The 22,038-nt window shown below is 39.2% G+C and overlaps 1 protein-coding gene across 3 annotated transcripts in view; it reads right to left on the bottom strand.

Annotated features, from left to right (window-relative positions):
* GK (glycerol kinase) overlaps nucleotides 1-22,038 on the bottom strand; it is a 609,816-nt gene that overhangs the window by 64,780 nt on the left and 522,998 nt on the right. For all 3 annotated transcript variants that reach the window (XM_044072382.1, XM_044072384.1, XM_044072383.1), the window contains one exon: nucleotides 2,208-2,294. In XM_044072382.1, coding sequence (XP_043928317.1) covers nucleotides 2,208-2,294 — 87 coding nt within the window. The remainder of the gene's footprint in view (nucleotides 1-2,207; nucleotides 2,295-22,038) is intronic.

Raw genomic sequence — 22,038 nt, 5'->3', positions numbered from 1 at the left:
TCCATGGAAAACAGTAAAATGGGATTCTATACTTAATACACAAGATGTAGGCCAGGAATCAACCACAAACACCTGAATTAACACAGTGTGTTCATTCACTTCAGGCAGTAAAAGAATCAAGTAAGATGTCCAGTGCACCACGTAACAGCCAGGATGTTCTCTAATATGGAAGGCATAAAGCTACATACATATCTCTAAGAACATGTCTACCGAAAAGATTTAGCTTGATGACTGATGTCCACCACTGGCTAAGTCCTACTCATACAAAAATGTCCTGCGACAAGTAGTACAGGTTGTATGCAGTGAAGCCACTGAATGTGCTCTTGAAAACTTCAGAGAGCATGCTCCACCACAGAAAGGTGACCAAGGGTGTGATGCTCCTCTCTGAAGTTAAAACACCTTCTCTCCAAAAAATCTTGACCTTAGAAAGATTTATTTTAGCGTACGAAGTACAAATAGCAGCAATGGGTTTGTTTAATTACTGAAACTGTACCCAATATCGGTAAAATGATAATGGCAGGACTGACACAAGTTTAGATAGTGAAGGTGGGGAGTCAGATTCAGCAGAGTTGGTGAAAGCAAAAGAGCCTCCACAGGAAGAATGCCCACCTCTGGATGTCATTCATTCATTCATTCATTCATTCATTCATTCAGGCAAGTCTTTATTTACTTATTTATTTAGTTTTTTTTTTTTTTATTTATAGCAGCTCATTTAGGACAACCCTTTAAGAGGATGATCACTGTTAAAGACTTCTAGTCTGCTGATCCTTCAGAAATACCTTAACTAAGCCACTGATAGATACTATCAGTCTTGCATTCTTCAGTTTTTGGGGTACTAGGTAGTAAGCAAAGCAAATAAATAAATAAATAAATAAATAAATAAATATCTCACCATCTCCTTTTGTCCCAGCTGTTTTTTTCTTTTCTTTGGGGATTGCACTTCATGTGGCAGATAAAATCAAAGGTTTAGTATTCAAAGAGCAGTGCTGGCATTAGCTGTCGCAGTAAGTACTTTTTGACAGTTTTTATGCCTTTTGGCATCTTTTCCCACTTTATGACAAAAAATACTATTTTTTTTTACCTTTATGGAATTATTAAACTAAGCACAAATCTCAAAGGACAGAACATATCTTCCCTCTAAACAGTAAACAGTAAAGGCAAGAAATGTAAAGTCTTCAGGAGTAAGATGTCTACTACAAGCATATTTAATGAATTAATGGAGGAAACAGTTTCAGAGATTTTCTGATCTTTTACATTAGACAATAAATTATGAATACAGAAAAATTGCTATGATCCATTTGAGAAATAAACATGTCAGGCTCGGTAAAGGAAAGTTTGAAGACCTACATAAAACATGGAAAGAACAAAAAGAAAGCTATAAAAGAAAACTGAAAAGGACTGAAATACAAATATACTGTAAAGTAACTTGCAAAAACATTAAAAAAAACTCATAGGAAATGCTGTTGGAACAACTGCAGCTTGAAGTGGCAAGAATAAATTCTTTATGGCACCTCCCTATCAGGTTTTTATAAAACACAAATGCAGGTCTAAAGGCTACATTTCCATGCTACAGGAAATGTACAAACCCCCCACATTTTACAAAATGAGAAATCCTAAATGTAATGATGTATTACACCAATGAAAAGTAAATATGAACCTCACAAGAGATGAACAAAAATGTAATGCACAACAAATTATTAACCTTTTCTAACTCTGTTTTTGACAAACGCATGAGAAATACAACTGGAGGAAGGAGATGACTGTACAGTCATATCAAAATAGAAAACAGTGCACTTGCTTTAATCTACAGAAGCTTACAGGAGATGCTAGTTAATGAAGTGAGTAGGCTTTGCTAAATCACTGGCTGAAAATTTCACAAAGGACGCTGGGACCAAATAGATTTGATGCACCAGTGATAGCTTGATAGTGAACAAACTTAAACCAAGTGGTCCTCCAGAAGGTGACATGAAACAGGAGCTAATTATACTCTAAAAACTACCACAAAGAGCAGTTTTTAAAAACGTATATGCTGTAAGCTGGCATTATGGTAGTATTATTCGCACATTATTTTCTAATGAAACATAAATGCCCTCAAATAATTTTTTTCACATGCCTCACAACTAGTCTGTACATCTAAGAAGCTGGATGCAATAATGCTTTTATTAGTATGCTATTTGTATTGTAAATATACATGCTTTAAAATTTACCATTGTGGTTCAGTTGTGGTTCTGTAATTTCCCAAACCATAGATTTCTGTACTGCTTTTTTCCAGCGACCGTATCGATATTCACTTTCTATGATGAAAATAAAAAAAAACTGTTTAAATATATAATACTGGTTTATTTCAGTCCTTTCTTGGGTAGCATTAGATTTCCTCAAATAATTCATATTAATTTACTTCTAGAAAACCTTTTGCATTTCAAAAATGCAACTTTCTTGCAGCCATTCAAATATCCATTAAAGTTTGTTTATGTGATACAGGACAATGGTCTAAGGGACCTTTTCAAAGGATGCTTGAAATAGTATTTTTTTAAATGACAGGGAGGAATTTAGTCAGGACATGAGGGAAGCCCAGGAAGCACACCTTTTCTTCAGTGAGCTGCCATATCATGTTATTATCTAAAGTAGATGGGACTACAGTTTACTCTCTTACGTATTTGGTGGAATATGCCACACCCGCATGATGCACCCAACACAGTACTAGAATACAAATTCAAATACAAGGACAGAAACTGCAAGATTTCAGATAATCCTAGTATCAAAGGCAACTATGCAATAAACTGAACTTTTTTTGTAAAGATGCAGAGATGTGATATGAACATAGCAACCCCATATATAATAGATTACTCAATTAGGCTAGCAAAAGCCTTTATTAAATAGTAGCCACTAAACATAACAGTAGCTACAATAGATGGTAAACAGTATGAATACTGCTAACTACCTGCACAGGGCTTTCAAATACTCTAATATGAGCATTTTTTAAAAGCAGCCGGTATGAACACTTGTAAAGTAGCCTCCTCATTAACTGGTAGCAGAATGGAAATATTTCCATTTATCATATTCTAAAACTTTTTACCTTGTTTAGTCCATGGGCATTGATAAAACAGCAAATACACTTTAGGCACAATGCTTATAAGCTGTTTGATTCCTTTTATAGTGGTGATGAACACCTGATACTAACTTCAATATACTGAATTACTATACAGTCTACAGTTGTATACATCTACAGATATATATGGCAGACATTAGTTTGCTGCTTTGAGGTTTACACTGTTGCTGAAATGTAAAAGGCACAGTCAGGATTTTCATGCTGTAATCAGAAGGAAAGCACTGAATAATACATAGGTGGCAAATGTTTTATTTGATACAAAGAACAGAAGTATGTCATTCATTCATTTGTCCATCCATCCATTCATCAGTCCTTAGTTTATCCAATCCAGAGTTATAAGAGAACCTATCCCAGCAACCACTAGATGCAGGGCAGAGAAACTAATCTTGGATAGAACTCTTGTCATTCAGGGAATGTACATAGTCACTGAAACACAGCATGCACTTATGGGGTATTTGGAAGGTCAGCAGTTTATTTTAAGCAAATGCTCAGGATAAGCGAGGAATCAAGAGCAAACAACAAAAGTTTCTGCTGACACAGGAAGGACATGCACAGTGCACAGAGGGCACCACATCTGATAATCTAATTAGGGAGTCATGCATTATGAAGAAACACCATTAACCACTGCACCAGAAAAATGCCATATTTTCATTATGTGATCATAATAAAGATTCGATAAACGTAACAGTCTCATTTAAATATCACTGACTAAGAAGACACTAGACTAATGGTAGGGACGTGGTCTCAAATGTGTTAAGTGCAACATTTAGATACTAGTATAAAAACATTTCAGGAATTTCAGGGCGGCCACGGTTTTGCAGCGGTTAGCATTGCTGCCTCATATCAACAGGTTTTTCAGTTCGATCCTCGGCTGGGGTACCTTCTGCGTGGAGTCTGCGTGTCCTCCCTGTGGTCGCGTGGGTTTCCTCCGGATGCTCTGGTTTCCTCCTACATCCCAAAGACATGCTGTAAGTGGATTGGACACTCTAAATTGGCCCTAGACATGAGTGCGTGCATGTGTGTGCTTTCTGTGGAAGGTTGGGTGCTGGGCTGGCAACTCAACACTGTAAAACTCCACTGCCAATCATGAGCGGACAGGTGTTGCGCTGTGGTGACCCCCTAACAGGGAAAAAGCCGAAGAAGAAGAAGATAGAAACATTTCAGTTTTGAATGTATGGGGAATTCAAAGACATGATCAGCCATGCATATGAAATAGAAAGCAGATCCCATCTAGTATGCATGACTGCCGCTAACACAGTTTATGAACAGAACTATGCTAATGACAATCTATGACATATGAACCATGTTCAGTACACTGTACATTCTTGCAATGCACAGAAAACTGTCATTTGAATAAACACACCAACATTTATCCAGCTGAAATTTGGCAATGCACTGCACTTCAAAGATTCATAACATAATGAAGACAATGCAGCACTAGCTCAAACTGGTACCATCTTGGATACTGCACTCCACTGATGTGACTATGACACTGGGGTGAGGCTTAATATTATACTTTGATACCTTCTAGGAGGTTACACAACAGGCCATATATGTTTCTTTCTATTCAGCAGCCATTCTGCTGCTGCATATAGGAGGCTGGTATCATAAGATGTTAAGTTGTCCCATCTCGCCTTCATACTTGCTGTTTGTTTGTTTGGGTTCGGAACCAATCCTCTGCTCTGACTCGGCCTACTTTTATAGCTCGAGAGCTATTTACTGGCTCGAGGCAAACCCTTATCCCAGAATTCCCAGTGTCAGCTACCCAGATCTTGTTTGCCGCTTCAGCTGCAAGGTTGCTTCATTACTGTCTCAGGCTTAGTATAGTTTTTTCTGGGATTATAATTGTTGTTTATTCTTAAAAATTGTCAAGTTTTTGTCTAGATATAGCTCTTTATCCCTTATCGCCTTCTGCTTCCCTTGAACTCATTTAAATTAGAGAGCCCCCCCCCCTTAGGGCAGCCGTTTAAATTAGAGGCTTTCCTTTCTGTTCCTTAACTGTAAAAAAAAAAAAAAAAACAAACTTTTTTTAGTATAGTAGTGTAATATACTAAAGAGGCCAAAGTTTCTGGCTTCAAAAAGTGTGACTCATGCTGTCAGAAAATGTGTCTGACTGATGGGCACACTAGCTGTGTTTATTGTTTAGGGGCTGTGCACCTGCAGGACTCCTGCAATATCTGTCATGCATTTAGTCAAAGGGTCCTGCAGGAGCGCAAAAACAAATGAATCCTTCAAGGATTATTAAAACCACAGGATTCCCCAGCTAAAGGTTCTCAGCCAGTGAAATCCTCTAAGTCTGTCAAGCCATCGGCTCCATCCTCGGAACCGACTCCTGGGCTTGAAGAACCAAGTTTGTTGGTGACAACTAGCATTGACAAGTCATCTCCTCCCTCGGCTCCAACTACCACCTCGGAGCCGTCTCAGAGCCACAAGCGAGCACGGTCTCCTTCATTGGAGCGAATCACCCTTATTAGGATGTGAACGCAGTCATCGCTCTTCATCCCACTCCTCTCGATCCTCCAGGTTATCGGATCAAGACATGGAGAGAGTAGTCAGCAGGTTGCTTAAATCACATGTCCTTGCGAAATTAGTTTCCAGCCCACCTCAGCAGGTTACGGCTCCATCCGCCTCCATCTTCATTCCTCCTCCGACTACACTTAGTTCGGAGCTGGAGACCATGGACGTGCTGATAGTAGAACCAACCATGCCGATCACCTCCTCTTCGGTTCCGTCAGCTCCGATCACCTTGATTGTTCCGTCCATCGAGGGATCTGGCCCCAAAGCTCTCTCGTCGGCTCTGAGGGGGGAAGTGGCATCGGTCCCTTGTCCGACCCCGCTCTCCCTCTCGGAGCTTCGGTGCAGGTGAGCTTGGCTCCCACATTGGCCTCAGAGCCGTCGCCCTCGACGTGGAGGAGGACTCCCGTCTCTTTGGAGCCAGAGCTTTCTTTGCCTCGGGATCGTGAAGCTTTCGAGGTCATGTGGAGTGTGCTGTCCCCTGAAGCAGCCCTACTATCAGCCTCATCAACTCCTCTTGTGGTGCCTGTGCCAACCTCTGCTCCTCCTCCACCTCAGAAGCGTAGGGAACCTATGCCCCAGGACACCCCATTGGGTGACCCCTCTTCTTCTGAGGCCTCCCCTGATCACTCAGAGGAGCCTCCTTGGAAGAAGAAGTGCAAGAGGAAGCACCTAGACTCCCCTGAGTCTGTCACCTCAGATACAGACATGGATGAATCGGAAGGGTCCCCCCCAGGACCCCTCTGAAGATGTTTCCTCTTTGGATATCCTTGAAATGCTTAGGCAGAGGGGTGGCTGGTCTTCCCTAGCCCCTACCGAGGATAAGTCTGTATACCTGGAGGGATTCGGTTCTCGACCCTCTGCTTCCTGGGTGTCTTCACCTTTCGATCCACTCATGTCTGTAGAGGCTCGAAAGGCTTGATCAGCTCCGGATTCTGTGAAACCTACTCCGAGGAGACCAAGTAAGTTCATAAGAGCCCCCCAGGACAAACAATTTCTTTCTAAAGGTGTGCCAGTTGATGCCATGGTGGCAGCAGCAGCCACCAGAAACTTCTTTGTCTGTCCATCCACCAAACAAAGAGTCTAGGATGATGGACAGATATGGGAAGCAAATGTTTTCCTCAGTGACCTTCTCAATGAGGTCCCTGAATTCTCTCTCTCATTTTACACGACTTCAAACAGATCTCCTAAAAGAGCTTGCAGATACCCTACAAGATCCTACAGCTGAGGCAGCATCAGCCAAAATAGCTTCCCAGCTTGCGACTCTTAATTCTATAGTCAACTCCTCCATGAGGCTAATTTCCTATGCAGTCGATGGAGCGAGCAGAGCTGCAGGTACAGGAGTGGCTCTCAGGAGATATGCTTGGCTGCGGCTGTGTCAATTTGCGGAACCCTTTCGGGCGTCCTTCACAAATACTCCCTTTGATGGCTCCTCGCTTTTTGGGCCTCAGATGAAAGACACGCTTACCAGGTGCAAGCAGGAAGGCAAGACTCTCTCTGCTGTGGGAGTCCGTTTTTCCACTCCTAACAGATCTTATCCCAAAGGTTAGAAGGGTGGAAAGATGTGGTTTCGGAAGTCCCAGGGACCCTTGCCTGACACACGTGGTGATTTTTCCCCCAGGGGCAGAGGGGGAAACAACAACAATGGCAGACGCCGCCCCTGAGGCAGAGAGTGACCGCAAAATCAGGGCGATAGAGAAACTTTCTCTGTCAAACCCTTCCAGCATCCCTGATCACCTCTGGAGGCAGTCGGGGGAAGACTTTCCCTGTATCCAAAAGCCTGGCAAAATATAACAAGAGACAAATGGGTACTATCTATCATATCTGGAGGTTACAAAATCCCCTTTCATCAACCCCCTCTAAAGTCAAAAAAGTCCATCCCAGATGTCCCACCCAATCTAAGGGATCAAGCAGTTATTCAAGTTTCAAAACTGCTAGAAAAAAGAGCCATTCAGGAAGTTCCCATAGACCAACTAGGATCCGGAACTTACTCAAGATTCTTTTTAGTACCAAAAAAGACAGGGGACTGGAGACCAATACTGGATCTCAGCAGATTGAACAAATCTGTACAAAAAGAAAAGTTCCAGATGGTAACACTGCAGTCCATTCTCCCCTTTCTGGGTCAGGACAACTGGATGTACTCCGTAGATCTTCAGGATGCGTACTACCATATCAAAATGGACAGATGCTCCAGGAGATTTCTTTGCTTCCTGGTAGGGGCCAGTCATTATCAGCTCAGAGCTCTGCCCTTTGGTCTCACCACAGCCCCCAGGGTGTTCACCAAATGTGTGGCAGTAGTCACGGCTCACCTGAGACGTCAAGGATTCCAGGTGTTTCCCTATCTAGATGACTGGCTCCTAACTGCTACCACCAGGCATCAACTCTTAGAGGCACGGGATTATACAATATCAACCTGCACCCAACTAGGCATTACAGTAAATTTCGAAAAATCTGCCTTGTTGCCCTGTCAATCTGTTACATATATAGGAGCAGAATTAAACACAAAACAGATGTTTGCAAGGTTACCTCAGGAAAGAGTTTTCTCTGTTTGCCAACGAGTGTAATTTCTAATGCAGAGCAGAAAGGTCCAAGTCAGACATGTCCTGCAAGTTCTAGGCTCCATGGCAGTTGCCATTCTTCTTGTACCATTAGCACATTACCACATGAGAGTCCTTCAGTGGCTTCTCTTCATGCAGTGGTCCTTCCAGGAACTACCCATGTCTCACATGATCCTGATTATAGAAACATGCAAAAGATACCTCTCTTGGTGGATGGTCTCCCCACTGCTGACTCAGGGCAGACCTTTCATTCAACCCCCTCTGGTAGCCACAGTAACCACGGACGCCTCCCTGATAGGGTGGGGGGGTATTATCTAGGCAGGAGAGTCCAAGGCATGTGGCAACCTCACGAGTACCACCTACATATCAATGTCCTAGAGATGATTCAAGACTCTCATCCTTCTGGGACTATTGCGATCCAAACAGTCAACATGTCAGTTGTGTGGTACATCAACAAACAGGGCAGGACAAGGTCCTAACTCTTCTGTCGAGAAGCCCTCAGGCTATGGCAATGGGAGATTTCCTCCCAACCTTATCTTCCGCAAATGGGGCCAGCCTTGCTGTGATCTATTTGCCAACCCCCTCAACAACAAATGCAGCAGCTACTTCTCCCTGCTTCCTCCTCCAGGTCAAACTTCCAGGGACGCTCTAGTCCACGATTGGCCTCAGGGACTCCTTTATGCATTTCCCCCTTTCCCCTAATTCCAAGACTCATACAGAAAGCAAAATCATTGGGTTGCAAAATGATCCTCATTGCCCCCTATTGGCCTCGACAGATATGGTTTCCATTCCTGCACCTTCACCTTCTAGACCAACCTTGGGTTCTGGACCCAGTGCCAAATCTGTTGATTCATCAGTCAGGCGGGTTATACCAATCCCTTTAGACTCTCAAGCTCACAGCTTGGTTTATCCACTTCCTACCTTAGCCAGGCTTCCAAGCATCTCCCCAGCAGTTCGTGATATTATTGTATCCTCCCATAAGTCAACTACGAGAAAGACTTATGCTAGCAAATGGAAAAGTTTTTCTTACTGGGCAGAATCTAGAAACTTAGACCCCTTTTCAGCCCCAGTCCATCAAATTCTAGAATTTCTAGCAGAGCTTTTTCAGTCGGGTGCAGCTGCTGCTACCCATCAGGGTACAACTGGCAGTCATATCTAATTTTCATATTGGAATTCTTAATTCTAGCATAATGTCTCAAAAGCTCTGCGAAGCCTTCATGAGAGGAACATCTCTTCTTAAACCTCCAGTGAATGATCCACCTCCTCCTTGGGATCTCAATTTAGTTTTGACTTCTTTGATTCTGCCTCCATTTGCACCAGCAGCTTCATGTCCCTTAAAATGTCTTTCTTGGAAAACACTTTTTCTGGTTGCTAATACCTCAGCTAGATTTGTTTCTGAACTCCAAGCACTCTGTGTTCGTCCTCCATATATGGTGTTTCACAAAGATAGTTTCTCTGAGAACCAACCCATCCTTCATGCCAAAAGTCTGTTCAGAAAACAATTTAAATCAATCCATCGATCTTCCCGTCTTTTTTCCCAATTATAGCAACAAGGCAGAATACGGTCTTCACCAACTGGATGTGCACAGAATTATGTTTTTACCTCCATAGGACCAAAGAGCTAAGAAAGTCAGACCAATTATTTCTCTCCTATGCTCACAATAAGTAAGGCCTTCTAGTTTCCAAGGTGACCTTATCCAAATGGTTATGACACCATTGCCTTTATTTATCAGTTAGGGCATAAACATCTACCAGCATAACCGAAAGGTCATTCTACTAGAGCATTAGCCACGTCTGTAGCCTTTCAGTCTAAATTTCCCATAGACTCAATTTGTGCAGCTGCCACTTGGGCAAACCCTCATACCTTTATCTCTCATTACAAAGTGGATGTGGTCTACTGGAGCAGGGCTTCCTATGGTTCCACTGTTCTGAAGAATCCGTTCCAATGAGCCACCCAGGGTCTTTAGGTGCTAGTGATGCTGTCTCAAACAGCAAGAACGAAGGCGAGATGGGACAACTTAACATAAAGAAGTTATGTACCTACCATAACGTTCCATGTTAGTTGTCCTTCATCTCGCCTTCCTTCTTGCGTTCCCCCCCTCCTTCACCCTTACTGGAGGATTGAAAGGAGTTCACTATGGTTTCACTGGCTGATTTCCTTTTTCTTGGTTCACATGCCAGGTAATTTTATGACAGTTTATTCTGATGTGTTTTTTTTAGTAAATTAGTTTTAGGTTACTGGTTATTTTATATGTCTAGTGTGCGCTATCAGAAACGAGATCTGGGTAGCTGACGCTGGGCATTCTGGGATAAGGGTTAGCATCGAGCCAGTAAATAGCTCTCGAGCTATAGAAGTAGGCAGAGTCGGAGCCGAGGATCGGCTCCGAACCCAAACAAACAGCAAGAAGGAAGGCAAGATGAAGGACAACTAACATGGAACGTTATGGTAGGTACATAACTTCTTTTTCTGTGTCGATTTCCCAGGTTTCAAGATTTCCAAAAGAATGACAGCTCAGGGTCTGCAGTTTTAGTAATCTCTCCATTTTGGGCATGCACAGGATTCAAGGCCCATTGCCTTCCACTCCAGACATGAATTTGAATCCAAACTTTATACTGTATTAGTTGTGTTCCTTTACATGATCAGGTATGGCTAGCTGTAATTGACCATACTGTTCAGTGAACGCTATGTATGTATGTATGTAGAATAATCTTCAGAACTTCCATAGACATAATTCCCAAAAAATATGGCCCTTTGTCAAAGATTTCATCCATCCAGGGACAAAAAAAAACAATCCAAATCTTTCACCTTACCAGTCCCCAATTGAAAATTCTAGACAGTTTAATACCTTCTTTATACACAAAAACAACCCTAACATCTATAATACCCACACCTCACCCCAAATCCATCCCACTGCAATACCGCGTTTCAGCTTAAAACTGTCCCTGCTTCATTATTTCTGTTCCTTCCCTCTGGAAAAAGTCCCATATAAACCTACTGTGACGAATGGGGAGAGATGGGCAAAGGCGGCTGCCAGCCTAGTCAAATAAAGTTTGATATATAATTCTGGCATTTGTAAATAAATGTAAAATACAGGCATGTTTCTCGAGTGTAAAAGAATACTGTGAAATGTGGAACTGCAAAATATGTGACAACATTGCACTCTACTGGCCCAGTGAAGCATGTTGTGACCCTTTCATGTTAGAATTCAGCTCTAGTATGTCTAGATGAAGGTTTCATGCCTATTGTTTTAAGGCTAATGTTTATAGGTTCATAGGTTCATAGGTTCATACTAGGCTATCTGCCCGAGGGCATTTACAAGCCTAGACCAGAATTTACATGTGGAAGGTGCTTTATTGCTCTGGTTTCTGCTAGAGTGTATATGTGAAATTCTTCACCACAATAATAATCCAATTCCTTAACGTGCAAAGGATTTATTGTAAAACACTGCTTATCTCATAAAAAACAAAATATTCTCTCTAGCGCTGCTGCAAACTTGCCTTTTACAGAGTAAATTTTTTTACCATTCATACTCACAGCTTTATACTAAATAAGACACATCCACTTAATTACATTCTTAATTAAATAAAGAAACATCACTATAAAAAATACTAAATGCTTTGAATACATTATTTTAAAACTAACTTTTACAATAAACTTTTCCATGTACATTCATGGTTTAGCCCTATAGGGCTCAATGTGTTAAATTTTAAAATCAAACAAGTTTCTTTTTTTCTTAATAAACATTTTATATGTTGTTCATCCATATATTCCCTTTCCTTTACACTAACTAACACTGTCACTTTCAATCCCTCTGGATTACCATTGTGATATTTATTAAAATGCAATGCTATAGGGCTTGTTTGTTTATTATTTTTTATATCTCTAATATGCTTTTATTCTACAGGCAAATATTCTTAGTTTCTCCCACATAAAATTTATTACACAAACATTTTAAACCATATATAACTCTTTCAGTTTTGCAATTAAAAGTCCCATTTGTTTGAAATGAGACCCCATTCATTTTACCAAATTCCTTTACTATATATTTACATATACTGCATTTTCCACAGGCTACAGTTCCCAATTTCTCAACTTGTTTTACCATTTTCATTTTTGGCATATTAAACTTACTATGGACTATAAAGTCCTTTATACTTCTCCGGCTCCTATAAGAGAAACACATTCTCTTATTATGTAGAAAATCCACCTGTCTTTTTACCACATTACAACTATATCTCACTTGTTCTACAATTTTTTCCAATAATATGGAGTAAGTGGAAGTAAAATAAATACATTCGCCATCTTTAACTCTACCTTTCACATTATCTCACATTTTTCTTTACTTTATTCAAACTATCTCTTAAATTCGTTTCCTTATACCCCCTTAGACTAAATTTATCATAGCTTTGATTTAACTCTTAATTCAACTTGAACTGGATCACTACATAATCTTTTAATTCTAATAAATTCCGTATATGGTATAGACTTTATAGTATGTGGGGGTGATAACTTTCTCCATACAATATGGATCCCATTCCTTTAAATTTCCTATGTATACTAGAATTAATATATTCACCTACTTGCCCTTGTAGCACTACATCTAAATAATTTACTTCTCATCCTATTTGTAAACCATCAAATCTAACTCCCATATTATTTTCTTGTATTTGATCTAAAAACCTCACAACTCGATCTTGTCCTCCTTTACAAATAAATATCAAATCATCAATAAAACAAAAGTATTTACACACATTTTTTAAAGAAACTGATTAGTATATATGCATACATTTTCAAAATAACCCATAAAAATTTTTGCATAACTGGAAGCAAACGCTGCCCCCATAGCTGTACCTTGACATTATCTATAAATTCTTCCATTAAACTCAAACATGTTATTATTTAAGCACATTCTGATCAAATCCACTACATATTCCACTACTGGACTTTCTCTTTTATTGCATATATTCCATCTTGATGTTTTATATTAGTATATAAACTAGCTACATCTATAACCAAAAAATACATGTTATGTTCCCAGTATATATGTTTTATTTTCTCTAATAAATCAAACACATCTCTAATATAAGATGGCAGTTATTTTACTGTCGGTAACAAATATTCATGTAAAAAACATGATATATTTTGCATAAAACTGCCACTCGCTGAAACTATGGGACGTCCTGGTGGATTATTCATAGTTTTATGTATCTTAGGTATACAATAAAAACATGGCATTCTAGGATTTTGATATTAAATTTTTCCTTTACATCTTTATATGAAAAATAATGCAACCTATGTCCTTTATCTATCAATTCATTGTATTCCTTTTGTGCTTTCTCATATTCTTTTATACTAATTTTTTCATAAACATCCTCCATATTCAAATGTGTGTAACACATTGTCAAATATTGTAAATAATTTAAAATAACCAGTCTCCCTCCTTTATCAGCTGGTTTAAATATTAATTCAGCATTTTGACTCAGATTCAATAAACATTTCCATTCTTCCTTTGTAATGTTATATTTAACTTTGTTTTTAGTTCTTATAAACATTTTAAATTCTTTTTCTACACTATGAGTAAGTGATTTATTAAAGTATTTTATACTCTCATTCCTTTGTGGAGGCATAAAATCACTTTTTGCCTTTACTTCACTTGTATCCAATCTACAATATGCATTTACACATTCATCTGAATAACATGAGTAAAAACTATCATTCATACTATCATCCATACCAATCAATTCCTCGCTGACACTTTCATCCTGCAACATACTTGTCATTTCATTATTTTAAAAAAAAATCCAACAAATTTAATTTGCGACTAAAACAAAAAATGTCACTTTTAAGTTCATAAAGTCTAAGTAAGACTGTGGGTATATATTTTAAGCCTTTATCCAACACATTTAACTCACAGTCCGATAGTTCATAGCCAGATAAATTGACTACATACTTACAGTCTGTTTGTACCCCATTTGCATTAGATGTTTTAGTTCCATTTACCCCTTTTGAATGTTCGCTGGTTTGTATAACCTTCTTTATACTGTCCCCTGTGTTCCAACTCCGCTTACAACTTGTCTGTGCTTCACGAAAAGCATTCATTCCACCTCCATTCCCTGGTTTAGGGAGCACTGGAAACTCTTCCACATCCGTTTCACCTTCCGTCTGCGACATGCCGCTTTCTCCTGATGTAAAACCTTGTCCTTCTCTCCTGGCGTTGTTTCTCTTTCGTTCAAACTGAACCTGCTGACGTTTAGCTTTCAGACTGGTCATCACCAAGAATGCTCGTTTGTTCTCATAGTCACTCAAGTCTCAATATAATTTATTCTTTTTACGTTTTATGACCTCCTGTTCGAACACTGTTAACTGTTCATTAGTTTTAATGAGAAATTGATGCAGTTCATCATGTATTACTTTGTTAACAATATCTTTACAGACTCCTTTAATTTCTTTCCTTAATTTTTGTTTTTTAACCATGTCTCTTTCCACTAGTATACAAACCCATTCCAAGCTGCATCTGTGGGCTGCTGTAACCCATCTATCATGAAACTGTTTGTCCTCCACTAAAGATAAATCAAAAGGAGTGAAGGGATTTTTAACAGCTCGCAGCCCCCGAGGTGTAATTTCCAGCTCCTCATATATTTGTAAGCTCTGTAAATTCAGAAACACAGACATTTCTTTAAACAGCACTTTTTCAATACTAGCATACATGTCTCTGATTTCTGGTGTTACGGCAGGTTCCATTTTTTTACCCACTTTGGAAAACGGATTCTGTTGTCATAACTTTCTTTCCTGTTTCCATTTATTATACACTGTTGAAACACCCTCCAAGGAATTAGGTATTTCTTCTCTCCCTTGTATTATAGATGAAATAGATGAGCCATTCACTCCATTAGAATTAAGCAAGAAGCTGTCCATCGACTTCTGTGTACCTTCCATAGCTGTTTCCCGAAATATCCTCGGCAACACCAAAAAGCATACCTACCAACCATACTGAATTACTCGGTATTTACCGAGTTTTGGGGTCCAAATGAAGGGGTGCCACGATTCCTGATTGGCACCCCTTCATTTCCGAATTTTTTGCTTCATTCTTTTTATTTTTAAAAAAATCTCGCTGTCGGAGCTGACATCATCACGTGCGCAATGACGTCAGTGCCGTCAGGGCTACCAGCCAGTCGGAATTGAGCTCAAGGAGCTTGCGTCATTATTTCCGGCTATTTACGGCTGGCTGCGAGCGGGAATACTGAGCAGAGAGAAGTTGAACCTTACCAGGCAGCAACATTAATGGCAGTAATGTTGCTCAGTCATTTTATTTTTTTCCAAGCCGGGCCAGCTGCGAGCAAGAATACAGCAGCAATGGGAATTACAGGCGGCAGTACTATATCAGTTTTATTTTTCCAGCAGCAGGCAGGCAGCGCGAGCAGGTAAGCATGGGACAATTGTGGATACATGTATTTATGTGTTGTGTATCTGTGCACATGTCCGCATTACATATACATGTTGGATGTTGTGTGTTTATATTTGCACATGTATACAAAGACCACATTTAACTGATACTTGGTTTTGATGATAGGAAAATATAATATAGCAAAAATGCTGTGTTAGCAAAGTTTAGATTTAACAGTTCAGCGTAGTGTAAGTAGTAGGTTGTTACAATTGTGAAACTTAATATCTTTGTGGATCTGGAGGAGATAGTCATCCAATTTCCAAAGGTAAGATAAAAGGATTTCGGAGCTACTGTGGATATGTGATGGCCAAAAGAAAAGGGAAGGTGCCTTCGGAAATTAGTTGAGCCAGATAGATTTCTGATATGATGATCACCATGTAATGAATTTATCAACAGTTCTGCCTATACCCTTTACGACAATGTCCAGTTTTGGAAGAGTGTGTCACCTGTATGGTGTGATGTGGAAATATTTGTTTACAAAAATGAACTTTACTGAATTTTTTTTATGTTTAGTTTGAGACAGTTGCCCTTCTACCAATTGTTAACATGGTCTAACTCAAGTTGAGCAGTTACAAGTCATTTAGGGAGCATATAACATACAGTTTATAGCATCTGCAAGCTTTGATATCTATGTACCATGAATGTTGGTTTGAAAATGTGGCACATAAGAGAGTCCTATGTCCCAGCACAGGTACCTCCCCCCAGAAGTGACACCTTTGACCCTAACCATGTGGGTTCTGTCAAGCGACTGGTTTGTCGTCTGCTGCATAACATAAGACTTTTTTTTTTTTTTTAAGTTTAAAATTAAAATTCCGTCAGTGTTGTCTGCATAGAGAATAGGAATTTAATAAGATGATGAGGCAGTCCCTACTTTTGACAAAGTTGAATTGATGAGGGTCTAATGTTGATTTTCTATGTCCAGATTCTCTTACCATATGCGTTCTACAGCTTTACATATGAGAGTAGTGAGTCTTGTGGATGTATGTTTTACCATGGTCCATTGTCAGGTCTCTTGTTTTAATGCCTTTATAATTACTGTTTTTCAGGCTTTAGTATTGTAACCAGCTGTTGAAGGATGTTTATTAGGGGTTTGGATGCTCCATATTTAGCTGATAATGCTTGTGCCCTGATATCATACCAGTTTGACTAAGATGGTGTTTGCTTTTGAGAAGGCAGAGAGGACATGTTCTATAGTAATTATACAGGATGGTTTGGCCTGATCTGTGGAATAGTTTAAAACTGTTGGTGGACTAAAACGTTCACCAACCTTGTTAGTTAAGGTATTAGCTGTTTCCTTTAGGTCACGGGGGTTCTACTACTGTGGATTAGCTTTGAGCATTGTTGGCTGTTAACTTCCTGAACAAAATATCCATATTTATTTTTCATTTCAGTTGCTTCTTTATCTTTGTATTTATCTTTTGGCTTCTTAATGATGCCTTAAGCTCTTTAGTAGTTTGCTTAGGGGTGCTGTTAAGGTGAGTAGACTGGGACCTTCTATTAGCATTAATTTCTTTCTCTTGTTGCATAACCTCTTTGTGCTGTTATTTACCATGGGGGGTTTAAATTTCCCATTGCCTTTAAGTACAACTATTTAGGCGTGAGTATAAGTAAAGCATAAGAGCTTTATGATGATCTGAATGTGATTTTGATTTTATATTATTGGATAATGGTAACTTAGCAGTGTTCCCTATGAAGCCAGGGTGTGTTTAGTTTAGTTTATGGCAGCCCATTGTTCATTTTGAGTCATGGTTTGTGGCTATTGCACACACTGTAATGGCTGGTGCTTATGACGTTATTAATGTGATAATTTGTTGGGACATCACTCTCCCCAAAGTGGATGATGATGCTTTTTTTTTTGGCATTCAGCTTGAGGCCATGTTTCTGGCACCAGTCATTTGTCTGAGTGAGACCCTCTTATAGAATGTCCACATCACTAGGGGAATTGATGACAGCACCTAGCTTGCAGTCCTCTGCAAACTTGGGCAGACATAGCCCACTGGTTTTGGCCTGCACCACAGAAAAGTGTATTCCAAATAAGAGGCCCCAAGACCAAACCCTGGGGCATGCCACTTGTTACGGTCAGTGTAGCATCAAAGGCTTTGGCCAGATCAAGGTAGGTGGTGTGCACAGTCTTCCCCTCGTCCATGGTTTTAGTGACTGTCTCAAAGAAGTCGACCAAATTTAGCAGACATGACCTCCCCTTGAAACCAAACTGTGTGGGATCAAGTTTTGGGAGGCTGCAAAGTCCTTGTTAATGAGGTCCATGATAATCCATTCATGGTCTTGCAGATCAGGCTAGTTAGGCTGATGGGTCTATAATTTCCCGGACTGGTGGATGTTCCACTTTTGTGTAAAGGGATGACAGGGGCTGTCCTCCACTTAGCTGTGATGAAGACAGTACTCTGGCTTTGCTTGAATAGGGAGCCTAATGGTGCCTGAGTTCACATAGGATGCAGCCTGATATGTTATTGGGTCCCATGGAGGGTGTATTTTTGCCTTTGAGAGAGCTGTGATGATCTGTTCCCCAGATATAAGAAGAAGGGTCCAGGTACTGTGGGTGTCCTGATTTACTGATGGTGGGGGACAGAGGGGTAAAGTTTTTGCTGACTCTGTCAGCCAGCAAGTTTGCTATATCTATGGCATTTGTATATGTGGTGTCCTTGACCACCAGTTCTGAACAGATCTGGGTGCTTCCTTTGAGGTTGCAGACATATGTGAAGAAGGCCTTATGATTGTCTGTAGTAGATGCGGCCAATATGGACTCGGAAGTTTGCTTTGAAGTATTTCACTAGTGCTCTTCTTTGCTTGTTCAGGCTAAGGAGACATTGCTTCCGATTGGGCGCCTTCTGCTTTTTGTTCTTGGACAGCAGTTTTTTTCTTTTTATTATAGAGTTTATTGCAGATGTCCACCAGACAGGTTTACTCTTCCTTGTGGAGGATGATTTAGTCCTGTTGGGTATTCCTGATTCCATGCATCTTGTATAAATGCTTGTATAGTGATCATATATTCCATGGCCATGATGTGGCCATGGAAGGTATGTGAAAGGGTTCTGAAAGCAAGATGTATGTTGTGATATGGGGCAGGTGGATGAACTGAAAGCAGTGCAGGCTAGGGAACTAGTAGTTAATGATACTTTTGGTCCAGGAGTGTCCTCTTTCTTTACAGAAGCAGTGAATCACAGGCTGCAAGATCCGTGTGGAACCTGTGGCTATATAGCTTAACTAGCTGATGTCAGTTAACTCTGAGAAGTCGTCCTCTTCAGAAAGGTACAAGTACAGTGTTTTCTTCTAGAAATTATGTTGTAGCCTAACCTGAAAAAATAGGACAGTGCTTATTAGCTTTAATTTATTGGTGGCTGCACACACATTTGTTCTACAGAGAGTGTCTTTTTTCATGAAATCAGTTTACGGAGGGTAATCTTTGTATTTCTGCAAGAGGATATTGATTTTTAAATGCAGTGTAACATAGCATGAAATGAATACTGAGATGCTACTGAACAGTAGTTTGGCGGGATGCGCTTGATAAGCAGATCTTGCATTGTTTTCTATAACAACATTTTGTCATGCTGAGCATGCTGATCTCTAGTCTGCATTTTTTTCTTAAAATGAATATTTAATTTAGGAGATGAATTATGAGACTAGCAATTAGGTAGGTTTCTTAGCTGTTTTGCATGGATGGATTAGAGAGAGAAAAAAATGGCATCTTTTGAGATGTAGGTGTCATTTTATGCTAAAAGGGAGTGTCCTTTTGCAAAGAGCCTCTAAACTGCCAACCCCCGGCTTAGTCACATTCCATGAGCTGTGTGTGTGTGTGTGTGTGTGTGTGTGTAGGGCAATTCTTCTGAATCTTGTTCTCTGTCTCCTCTACCAGCATTCTTTTATTCCTTCCTAGGTAATAACATTTTAATAAGGCTTTTAATAATGTTTTGCCTTCTCTCATTTCAGTCATCTTTTAGAATAATTTAAATCTTTTAATATAAATATAATCCATGCAGGAGGTAATGCTTCTTTTTAATATGTTCCAATCCTGTTGGCTAGGAGAAATGAAAAAATTATTTATTTACTGTATGGTAACTAAGTAGGAGGAGGATTAGCCCAAAGAAGTTTTTCAGCTGAGAACTGTGCTTGGAGGCAATAAACATTATAAGCCAACTGAAGTTATACACTTCAAATATGATAGAGTGTTAAGTTTACATAGTTACAGAATGTTAGAAAGTTTATATATACTTATTATATAGTTTTTATAAAGTTGAGTAGAGTGTTCTTATACATTTTTACTTTAGGTTTTATCAGTTTACATGAGGTGCAATGGATTTTGGCTACATAAAATTGCTTATTAATTGTTCAATATTGAATTTCCTTGAATAAAAGACTCAAATTAAAGTGATTAAAAAACAGAGATTTACAGACAGGCAGGCCTACACACTAAGAACAGAGCATAAGAGTAGGAACTTGGAAGAGTTAACTGGCAAAGGAAAAGAGCTGAGACACTATAAGCATTTTTATAATGTTTAGCCTTTTAAAGAGTTTATCCATTATCCCTAAAACATTTATAACAGGAAATGAACCATTAGTAGTGCATGAATGTTTCTGCTAATATTCCTATGGAATGAAGAGCTCAGAAAAGGACTTTTTAAACTTGCTAAGAGTATCTTGATACCTTGTTTCAGCTGTAGTTTGTTCCAGGGAGCTGGGACTCTTCATGAGAAGGCTCTTTCACCATTAACCTTTTTTAAAATAGGGGATGATTGAATAATAAAGTTCTCCTGGAAATTCCTTAGGGAATAGACCAAGTCTATTTTCATTGTGAGACAGTATTGCTTTGTTTATCGGATGTCTGTTAGTGTTTGTGCACTGACATGCTGCAAAATGTACAAATAAAATACAAATAATCATTGTAGAAGTAATGCAGTATGCACACATTAGTGTTTATGGTAAATGGGGTGAAATAGCTAGGTAACAGGACATTGGAATGGCTGCAGGGGAATTCTAGTGCCATGTTTTGGCTGTCTGTTCTTCAGTTTGTGTTCGAAAGTTGGTATCCCACAATTCCATTGGAGTGGGTGTGGTTACGTAATCATGTATGCAAATTAGATGTTAATCAGCGTACAGATTTGTACCTATTTTTCATGGGCCTTGTCCAGATTTTTGATGTTTCCAGGTTGAGAGGTATGCCAAAAAGGAATCGCTGGCCATTCACTTGTATAACCACAGTCTATCGAAAAGACCAAAATTCTTCACCACAATAATAATCCAATTCCTTAAAGTGCAAAGGATTTATTGTAAAACACTGCTTATCTCATAAAAAACAAAATATTCTCTCTAGCGCCTCTGCAAACTTGCCTTTTACAGAGTAAATTTTTTTTTACCATTCATACTCACAGCTTTATACTAAATAAGACACACCCACTTAATTACATTCTTAATTAAAGAAACATCACTATAAAAAATACTAAATGCTTTGAATACATTATTTTACTACTAACTTTTACAATAAACTTTTCCATATACATTCATGGTTTAGTCCTATAGGGCTCAATGTGTTAAATTTTAAAATCAAACAAGTTTCTTTTTTTTTTAATAAACATTTTATGTGTTATTCATTCATATAGTCCCTTTCCTTTACACTATCTAACACTGTCACTTTCAATCCCTCTGGATTACCATTGTGATATTTATTAAAATGCAATGCTATAGGGCTTGTTTGTTTATTATTTTTATATCTCTAATATGCTCTTTTATTCTACAGGCAAATGTTCTCTTAGTTTCTCCCACATAAAATTTATTACACAAACATTTTAAACCATATATAACTCTTTCAATTTTACAATTAAAAGTGCCATTTGTTTGAAATAAGACCCCATTAATTTTACCAAATTCCTTTACTAGATATTTACATATACTGCATTTTCCACAGGCTACAGTTCCCAATTTCTCAACTTGTTTTATCATTTTCATTTTTGGCATATTAAACTTACTATGGACTATAAAGTCCTTTATACTTCTCCGGCTCCTATAAGAGAATCACATTATCTTATTATGTAGAAAATCCACCTCTCTTTTTACCACATTCCAACTATATCTCTTGTTCTATGTGGTAAAAAGAGAGGTGGATTTTCTACATAATAAGAGTATGTGTTTCTCTTATAGGAGAGGGAGAAGTATAAAGGACTATATAGAGGAAGGGGTAGCAATGTCCCAGCAGCTATCTCCTACCCAGGTTTGAGAAATCAGAGCAGTGTTGCAGGGGTTTGGGGGCATGTTCACCGGAAAACCAGGTAACACTCACCTGGTGCAGCACCAGGTGGATACAGGACCTCAAAGGCCTATCAGGCAGGCCCCTTATAGGTGCCTGAGAGAGTCAAACAGACTCTGAAAGAGGAGATACAGGTGATGTTGGAACTAGGGGTGA

Source organism: Protopterus annectens, chromosome 5.part0, assembly GCF_019279795.1.
Source record: "Protopterus annectens isolate FY-2018-M chromosome 5.part0, PAN1.0, whole genome shotgun sequence".
Classification (NCBI taxonomy): domain Eukaryota; kingdom Metazoa; phylum Chordata; order Ceratodontiformes; family Protopteridae; genus Protopterus; species Protopterus annectens.
The sequence above is the reverse complement of the archived record's forward strand: the minus strand, read 5'-3'. Positions and strand labels throughout refer to the sequence as shown.